Source organism: Plasmodium relictum (assembly GCF_900005765.1).
Source record: "Plasmodium relictum strain SGS1 genome assembly, chromosome: 1".
NCBI classification, from domain to species: domain Eukaryota; phylum Apicomplexa; class Aconoidasida; order Haemosporida; family Plasmodiidae; genus Plasmodium; species Plasmodium relictum.
The window spans coordinates 138,057-148,697 of record NC_041679.1 but is presented as its reverse complement, the minus strand read 5'-3'; the positions used below and the strand labels follow the sequence as shown (position 1 = coordinate 148,697).

The following is a 10,641-nucleotide window of genomic DNA, read 5'->3' as shown; positions in this document are numbered from 1 at the left end:
TTCTAAAAAAGTAAAAAAGTAAAAGAAGGAATAAAAATTACAAAGATGAAAAAAAATTAGAATAATAATAACGAAATAAATAATAATTACAATATCAATAATAGTTTAGATAAAAGCATTATATCATGCTACTAAAAATATATATAAAATTATATTTTCATTTGTAATAATTAAGTATACCTAAGAAAAAAAGAAATTAAATGATCAAATAAGACAAAAAGAATACTTAAAATAATTTTTATAATATTTTAAAAAATAAAATTCCTAATTTTAAATATGTATTTTTAATGTTTTTTGTTTTGTAAATTTTTATTTAATTTTGTTATATTTAGCAACTTTGTGTTTATATATGTATTACATAATTAATTTCAACTATACAAAAAATTATTAGAAATAAAAAGAATAAATAGCCTCAATTTTATTAAAAGAATAAATTTATTCTTTTTCTTTCTTTTTTTTTTTTTTTTTTTGTTTTGTTTCTATTTTTTTCTTTTTTTTTCCATTTTTTTTTTTTTTTTATATTAAAAAAAATTTTACATATTTATTGAAAATTTTATTGTCTTGCAATATTTTAACTAAATTTCTAAAATTGTCTATAAGCTATATAAAACAAGAAAAAGTTGTATATCAACTTGAAAATGCATAAATGCTTTTTTTGCAATTACATACTGAAGTTGATGCTACGTAAAAAGAAACAAAAAAAAGTTATAGAAAAAAAGGATAAAGTAAATTATAAAGAAAATAAAGAAAACGTAATGAATTTTGAAAATTTTCATTTTACTAATAGTAGTGAAATAAAACATAAGAAAGATAACAAAATTAGTAAGGACATGAATAACTGTAGTCAAAATGATAATATCAAAAATACTGATTATGATTATATAAACAATAAGAATATCATATCCCATTTAATGAATAATTTAAATAAAAAGAATGATGTGTATTATTACAGTTGTAATTATAAAGGAAAAAATAATAAAATGACATACACTGATAAACATTATCCTTCTAAATTAATGCAAAAATATAAAATAAATAAATCATCAAAAAGAATGCGTAAAGAATTGTTTAAAAGAATAAAAAGTAACACCAATTATTCATTGGATAGACAATATTATAAGCTTATAATGTATTATAGAATAAAAAAAAAGATAAAGAAATGTATTAAAGAACTGATGTTTTTAATTCATATATATTTATCAACAAAAAAAAATAAAAGAATTGTTAATTTATTATTTCATCATTATAATAATTACAAAGGACAAAATATAAAAAAAAAACCAAGAAAACATAAAAAAATAAATGAGTATTTCTTTTTGTGCAAATTGTCTAAACTTATATTAATAAGTAATAAATTAAAAAATTTTGATTTCTCAAATATTAATAAAAGAAATAAAATAGAATATTTTTATAATAATTCTATCATCAAAATTCATAAAAATATCTCAGAAAATTTAAATATTGATTTCATAAAGAAGTATATAAAAAATATGAAAGTGTTGGCGAAAAGAAGAATTAGAAATCGTGTAATGAGAAAAACAAATGTTTCGTATATACATAACAGTAAAATTGCTACGATTATGAAAAGTATAATTATAAAAAATAAATACAAAAACTATATTAGTTGCATAAATAACAAATATCTAATGAGAAGAAGAAACATATTGTTGTATAATATGGAAAAAATAAGAAGATATAATAGTTGTATTAATAGTAACATATGTTACAAAGAGAATAATAATCATTATAATAAAAACAACCATGCTGAAATGAAAAATACTATTAAAGATAATATTAACAATAATTGTAGTAAAAATAAAAAGAATGTTAATATCAATTACAATAATATAAGAAATAACAAAATTTACAAAAGGTATCATAAAGTATGTTATTTTTATGATAAAATTCATTTATATATTAATGAACATAGTAAAAGAATGTGGCTGTATAATAAATATGATTTAAATTGTTTTTCTTATATAAAAAATAAAAGTGAAATAAATATAAATTTCTTTAATTCAAATAATAAGGAAATAAGTACAAAATTTTCGTTAAATATAAAAAAAAATATGCATGAGATGAATGAAAAAATTAAAAAAAGAGACATAGAAAAAGAAAAAAATAAATATAAAAACGCTAAAAATGAAAATTACTTAAAAAAAAAAAAAAGAAAAAAAAACGTTAGGTATTTTAAGAAATATAAAGTTTATTCAAACGAAAAAAAAAAAAAAAAAAAAAAAAAAAAAAAAAAAAAAAAAAAAAAAAAAAAAAAAAAAAAAAAAGGGAGAGAAAGAAAAAAAATAAGCATTTGAAGAAAGTTAAAAGACACTACTTAAACATAAAAAATAGAAACAAAATTAAACAAAAAAGAATAAAATATGAAAAAATAATTGAATTGAAAATTAAAAACAAAGAAATAGAAAAACTTGATGAAACAGAAAATAAAAATTTTGATAACTTAGAAAAAGAATTTAATAAAAATGATAATGAAAATTTTGATAACTTAGAAAAAGACTTTAATAAAAATGATAATGAAAAATACGATAAAATAAAAAATGAAATTCTTGATAACTTAGAAAAAGAATTTAATAAAAATGATAATGAAAAATACGATAAAATAAAAAATGAAAATCTTCATAATTTAGAGAGAGCATATGATGAAATAGAAAATGAAAAAGAAAAATTTAATGAAAAAAGTGAAAAATATCTAAATAAAGATTTTTATTTTAAACAAAGTGCTGTAAATGTAGAGGGGGAAATAAAAATAATTGAAAAAAGAAAAAGTGATGAATATATTGAACAATTTAAAAAAAGTTCTAATAATGAAGATAGTAAAAAAAATGAAATTTTCAATGAAGCACTAAAATTGTTTAATCATTCTAAAGAAAATGATTTAATACAAACTGAAAATAATGACATTCTTAAAAACGATTCTGATATAGAATTAAGAGAAAAAAAATTCATGGAATGTTTACAAAATTGTGAATATATTAAAAATAACTATAAAATGATTAGATTATTAAGAGATAATTCTCCTAATTTTGTTTATAAATGTTTTGATATAAATAAAAAAATTAATGTAGCTATTAAGAGTGTATGTAAAAAAAAACAATTGTCTATTATGAGTTATAGTACTTATATAAACATATATAAAACTATTCAAAAAATGAATAATAGCAATGTTATAAAAATATATGATTTAATAGAAAATCAGTCTCATTTTTTTATTATAATGGAATTATGCGAAGGAAGTGATTTAGTAGAATATGTATCAAAAGAAAATTTTTCATTTGATAAAGCTAAAAATATTATTTATCAGTTACTAAATGGAATTAATGCATTGCATTTAAATTCAATAATTCATAGAGATATAAAATTAGATAACTTGATGTTTAAAGATAAAAATAAGGAACAACTTGTTATAATTGATTTTGATATGAGTATATATATTTATAGTGAGAATGAAACTCAAAAATGGCAAACAAATAATTTCTATGAAAGTGAAACAAAAGATGTATTTTGTGAAAATGAATTTGATGTAAATGATTCTGATAGAAATGAATGCGATGAAAGTAATTTTGATTTAAATCAATTTGAAAAAATTGATGATGATGAAAATGAGTTAAATAGAACTCATTTTCATACTAATATGTTTGATTCTGATAATCTCTATACAAATGATAATGAAAATAATGAAGAAAAAAATAACTTAATGAAATATATTCCACATATAAATAATTCTATAAATATAAAAAAAAATAATGAAACATCCTTAAATTGCGAATATATGAATTTAATAGAAAATAAATTATCTATTTACACAGATAATACTAAGAAAACATATATAAATGAAGAAGAAAAAATTATATATAATGATTTAATTATTGGAACAAAAGAATATATGTCTCCTTACTGTTTAAAAGGAATTTATAGTGAAAAAACAGACATATATAGCATAGGAGTTACTATTTTTTTAATACTTTTTAAAAATTTTCCTTACTGTTTTGATGATAATACAATAAATAAATGGGAAAATGATATAATTAAAAAAAATGAAAATGTTGTTATACCATTCTCTTTCTTGTTTCATAATTTAAACTCCTCTTATTTTATTAAACTAATGGATATACATTTAATAAATAATAATATTTATTTTTGCAAAAATAGTTACTTGTTAGATAATGAATTAAAAGAAATAGAAAAAATGGAAAATATAAAAATTGATTTTACTCAAGTAAAAATAAATGTTAAAAATATACACTTAATTGAAATATTAAAAAAGACATTAACACTTGATATAGAACAACAATATAGTAATGTATCCGAAATTTTAGAAAGTGATTTATTTAGATGAATAATTTTCTAAGTGCTATATGAACTTGCAGATAAAAATTATATTATTTTTACAAAATTTTATTTTTTTCTTGGTAATATATATACATATATTTATTTATTTACTCTCAAGTATTTTCTTAAAATTATTTTAATTTTTCTAAAATATATATTTACGTTTTAAATTCAAAAATTATATTTTTTTTTTTTTTTTTTTTCTTTCTCTTTCTTGTTTTATTTTTCTGTATGCTATAATAAAAATAAAGCATTAAAGTCTTCTTTCCGATACTTTTTTTGTACATACTAATTACAATAATTTTTTTTGTACCTTTTTTTTTTTTTTTGTAAGAATCTTTGTTTTAAAGATAGTTTTTTTACAAAATTTTTATGTATACATCTTTATTTTAAAATTCTTTTTTTTTGTAAAAATTCTTTCAGTATTCTTTTGTCTATATTTTTTAATTAAATTTTTTTTTTTTTCTTTTTTAACTTAATTCAACAATTTAACCATTTTTATAATAGTAGTAATAAATACTTATATCTTATTAAAATTTATAAACATATTTTCTTTTTAATTTTTTCTTTTGTTATTTTTTTTAAATTAATCTTTATTAAAAAAAAAAAAAAAAGTAAAAATAAATAAGGAAAAAAACTATCTTTGATTATTGATAAATTACATATAAATAAAGTCCTTAACCAAAAAAAAAAAAAAAAAAAAAAATTAAGTAAAAGCTGAAACCAAATCATCATCTTCATCACTAATACAAACAATATTCTTTTTTAAATTATTAGAATTATCATTTTCATTAATATCATTAATGTTAATATAATCTATCTTATCTGTATTTTTATTATTACATGACTCTTCAATAGGTGCATAATTACGATTCATGTAATGAGGTTCTGTTTTATAAACGATATCTCGAAAAATATTTTCTTTATATATAAAATTTTTATTAATATTATTGTCGTAATTATTTTGGTGAATATTGTTAAAATTATCTATATTCAAATTCGTTTTATAATCGCATTCTACATTCCTATTTGATATACTTTCACAGGAAATGTTCTGATTTGAATCATAACCATAGTACATATTTCCATCAAAATTGCCTTTTTTATCATAATTATCATTTAAATTATAATCGCAATTATTACTTTTTTTTATATCATTTTTATTATTAATAACGCAGACATCTAAATTACTCATATCTGATGTAAGATAATTTGGTGTATCTTGATTTTTATCATAAAAAATATTATATCTTGAATTTAAACTGCTTACATTAATTGATTCATTATTATTAATTAGATTTTTCTTATAATTAGAGGTATCGAAAATTTCGCAATTATTTTTTTTGTCAGTTTGATCTAATATATTGTCCAGAGATATAGTTTCACTATTTGCACTGCTTTTATACCCATGATAACTATTATCACTTTCATTAAAATTAAAATTATCCTGATCAGTAACATTATATTTATACCCATCTTTATTGGTTAACTTTAAGTCATTTTTTTTGTAATTTCTCTTAGGTTTCCATATTTTAAAATTATCTATATCACTTTTCCATATTTTTAAATTTCCTCCATTTCCACCTGATAATAAAAATTCTGAATCGTTCAAAAATTTTAAAAAATGGACACCATTTGTATGACCATGAAAGGAAGAAATGATTAAACCGCTAGTTATAGACCATATGATAATAGCATCTTCATAACCTGCATATAAAACTTTTTTATTTTTATTAATACATAAAGATAAGACATTATTATCATAAACTAAAGGTGGGATATACTGTGCCGAAATATTATTGTCAATAACTAATTTTGTTATATATTTTTTATGTTCGCTTTTATCGTTATTATTGGCAGTAGCAGTAGTAGTAGCTATGCTTTCATTTGATATATTATAATTGTTCAAATTATATTTATATGAGTGGTTATTATAGTCATAACTTTTATTATAATCAGTGTTATTATTCTCACCATTTGCCGATGAAACATTTTTTATATCATTTTTACCTTTTATTAGTAATTCATTCTTTATATGATTATCTTTTGCATTTTTGCTATCGTTAATATAACGATAATTATAGCAGGCAATAACATTATCATAACCTATAAATAAATATTTATCTGTATTTGCAAAGCAATTTATTTTTTCTCCATTTTTTAGTTTTTTTGTATCTAAATATATAGGGGGGTTACTACTCATATTATATATAAAAAATAATGAGCAATCAGTACCAATAACAATATTGTTATATTCTAATAAATGGCATGTAGTTATTTTATCTTTATCTAACCTTTTATTGCACCTACCCCCACTAATAATTTTGTAATTATCTAAATAATATAATCTGAAAGCATTATCATAACCACATGTGCAAAAAAAATTATCATTTAATTGCATCATTTTTAATATTGAATCATTATGACAAGGAATACTTTTTATATATGTTAAGGTAAGAAGTTCTGTATCTATCTTATATATATGAATTTTTCCATCGTCACCTGAAATAATAACTTCATTTTTTTTTTCTACGCAAATAATATTTCTTGCTTTATAAATAGTTTGTTCTTTATATTTTTCAACAAACATAGAAGTAAGATCATTATTATATGAAAAAATTTTAATTTCACCTACTATATCAGGTTCAATTATTGACCATAATTTTCCTAATCTACTTAAATTACTTTTATCCTCATAAATGCAAATTATAAAATTATACTTTTCATTAATATATAAATCACACAATGAAAATTTTTGTGAACCTATACTATTTAATAATTTCGTTTTTACAACTTCAATAGATAAATTTATTTTATCATAAAACATAAGAAAATTCAAAAATATAGCACAGCATCTTACATCTGGTCTAATAAATAAATTCTGTATATAAGAATTCAAAACTCTTTTTCTATAATTTATATAATCACTATTTTTATAAGACAATAATTTTTTTTTTGGTAAATTTGGTAAAGCTGAAAAACCAAAGTGTAATAATTCACAATGTAATTCTTCAAATTCACTATATCTTTTATTTGTTTCATATTTTAAATCTTTGTATTTAACCAAAATAACGTAATATATTTTTTCATCTTTAATATCCACTCGATTTATACCAATATCAATTTCTTCTAAATCCATTTTAGATTTTTCTTTTTTTTGTTTTTTTTAAGTATATTTTTTAAATATTTTTTATTTGTAACAACAAAAATATTGTAAAGAAAAGAAAAATGAAAAATTTTTTGAAGTTTCCATTAAAAAAAACATTTATGCTAATATATTTATGCAAAAAAAAAAAATTTTTTTCATTTCGTGTTATTACAAAAAATTACATAAAATAAAGATAAAAATAAGAAAAGGAAATAATAATATAGTATGATGAAGAAAATCACAATAAGAAATCAAATAAAAACAATACAGTTGATTAATATAAAATAAGTAAAAAATAAATATGCACGTACCTATTTTTATTGTACGGGAATTACCAAATACTATATATTACAGAACACGTATTAAAAAATATACACATTTTAATATATACAATAAAAAATAAAAAATACATATATTTTTATTTTATAATACTAAACAATAGAAAAATATAAAAAATAACAGAAAAAAAGTATATTTAAAAATTTTTACAATTATGTAAAAATGAATAAAAAAATGTTTCTTATATATATATACACTATTAAGATATATTAAAATTTTAAATAAATATTGGACAGGATCAAACAACTCATATAAAATAAAAAAAAAAAAATTTATTATTATATTAGAAATTAAAATAAGTATACTTTAAATTCCTTCTTATAATTAATCATTTTCATAATTAAAATATTTTACAAAAAAAATCAAATAAAAAGAAAAGATTATACTTACATTTTTTTATTCTTTTATATATAAATTTTCAGTTAAAAAATTTTATCTTTCCTTAAAACTCTAAAAGGAAATATTATTTTATAAAAAGCAAAAAGTAAAAAGCCTACTAAATTTCAACATCATTCATGTTTAGGTAAATAAAAGAATGCGTATGTTTTTTTTTAAAAAATTATAAAGAATTATTTTTAAAAATATTTTAATACATTTTATTTTGTTTTTTTCTCAAATAAGTTTTTTGTGTAAAAATATAGAAATTTCTTTAATACATTGAATAAGGTTTATAATTGTGTGCAAAAAATTATTTATAAAATTTAGATATTTTCTTACACAATTGATATAAAATACTTTCATAATTTTTTTATCTAGTATAACAATGTATAATTCTATTTATATATTATACATTTTATTAGTACATCCCCAAATTGAAAAAAAAGTGAAGTACTAAGTCTTTTTTTTTTTTCTTTTTTTTTTTTAAATACTTGTTAATATATTGTTTATTTATTTTTTATTTTTTTTTAGTAATTCATATAATTCAAAAAAGTTAAAAAGAAAAACATAATATGTTGTAAAAGACTTTAATACAGAATTAAATTTACCTTTTTTTCTTTTATTTTTTCTTCAAAAATATTTAAAAAAAAAAAAAAAATGTAATTTTAGTTATTTCTATTAATATAAAAAAATAAGAAGGAAAAATAAGAAAAAAATGGAAATGTGTTTATTAATATAACATCTGTGTTTAAATTTTGTGAATATGAAAAATTTTAACAAAAAAAATTATACAAAAGGTATATACAATTTTTATTTTTAATTTTCAATAATTAAAAATAAAAATACATTATTAATTTTTAGATATTAAACGCAAAAGTAATAATCACATTTAAGATCATCTTTTAAATATTTATATGAACATTGCCTTCTTCATAGATTCAAAAACATAATGAAAAGAGTTTTAATATTTGATTATTTTAAGCATTATTAAGATGAATTAAAGTTATTTTTCTTTTTGTTTTTTTTTATTTTTCTCATTTAATTTTTACTCTTAATCAACTAATATTTATATTTTTCATTTCACCTCTCCTTATTCTTTTTATTCTTTTTTCTTTTATGTTTTTTTTTATCTTTATTTTTAGTTACTTCATCATTGTTTTTATGTACAATTTGTTCTTTATCAGCACTAAATTTTGTATTTTCTATGTCTTTTGCTAAATTTTCTTTATAAACACTTTCATTTAATCTTTGTTCACATACTTGCGATTCTTTAAAATTTGTATTTTTAAATGATTCTTCTTTTACAATGGAATTTTCACTGAATTTTTTGTTACATTCAGATAATGGGTTTTCCTTAGTATCATTTAAATTATCTATTACTGAATTATTTACATATGTTAAAAATTCAGGTTTTTCGTTTTTTTCATTTATCATAGCATTCTCTTGCAATTCCCCATTTTCTATTAGATGATCAGTTATATTATTCTCGCAATTCGTAGATATATTGTGTAAATTAGTAGAATTGCTAATGATATTTCTATTTGTATTATCATTTATATTTTTGTCTATATCTTTATTGGTATCACTACTTAAATTTTCTTTTTTATTTAATGCATCACTTAAATTTTTTATTTTTTTTTTATTATAATCGATACATGCATTATCTACTTGTGTACAATATATAGAAACATTAGATAGCTCACAATTTTTTCCATTATTATCAATAGGACTGTTTTTATCTTTATATTCAATCAAAGATATCTCTTCTATAACTTCAGTAACTAAATCAGCAACCTTTTTTTCTTCTTCACAATCACTTCTGTTATCAAAATTTTGCAAATAAAACTTGCTTACCTTTTCTACTTCAATTTTTGCAGTTACATTATTTTCATTTTTTAGAACTTCATCAATATTAATTTGACTATTTTCTTTGTTTATATCATTTATTTCACTTTCTCTTTTTTTTTCACCATTGTTTGTTTTTATATCTTCCTCTTCTTGTATTTCTTCTTTGCTTTCTTGTATTTCTTCTTTGCTTTCTTGTATTTTTTCTTTATTTTCTTGTATTTCTTTATCTTCCTGTGTTTCTTTATCTTCTTGTATTTTTTTGTCTTCTTGAATTCCTTTATCTTGTATTTCTTCTTTACTTTCTTGTATTTCTTTATCTTCCTGTATCTCTTTATCGTCTTGTATTTCTTTGTCTTCTTGTATTTCTTTATCTTCCTGTGTTTCTTTGTCTTCTTGTATTTCTTTATCTTGTATTTCTTCTTTACTTTCTTGTATTTCTTTATCTTCCTGTATCTCTTTATCTTCTTGTATTTTTTTGTCTTCTTGAATTCCTTTATCTTGTATTTCTTCTTTACTTTCTTGTATTTCTTTATCTTCCTGTATCTCTTTATCTTCTTGTATTTCTTTGTCTTCTTGTATTT

General features: G+C 18.4%; 3 protein-coding genes across 3 annotated transcripts; 1 reads left to right on the top strand and 2 right to left on the bottom strand.

The window, feature by feature from the left end:
* Positions 1–638: 638 nt before the first annotated feature.
* On the top strand, positions 639–4,354 carry PRELSG_0102400 (serine/threonine protein kinase, putative; the record flags this gene model as incomplete). Its single annotated transcript, XM_028678189.1, is given in 2 exon segments — positions 639–2,309; positions 2,315–4,354. Coding segments are annotated over 2 exon segments (3,711 nt in total).
* A 699-nt stretch (positions 4,355–5,053) lies between these two features.
* On the bottom strand, positions 5,054–7,486 carry PRELSG_0102300 (phosphoinositide-binding protein, putative; the record flags this gene model as incomplete). Its single annotated transcript, XM_028678178.1, has 1 exon — positions 5,054–7,486. One exon carries the CDS (start codon positions 7,484–7,486, stop codon positions 5,054–5,056), a length of 2,433 nt encoding a protein of 810 aa, XP_028531388.1.
* Positions 7,487–9,292: 1,806 nt separating this feature from the next.
* Positions 9,293–10,639, bottom strand: PRELSG_0102200 (conserved Plasmodium membrane protein, unknown function; the record flags this gene model as incomplete). The annotated part of the gene is made up of 1 exon (XM_028678167.1): positions 9,293–10,639. A coding segment is annotated over one exon (1,347 nt), but the record flags the coding sequence as incomplete, so codon positions are not given.
* Positions 10,640–10,641: the final 2 nt, after the last annotated feature.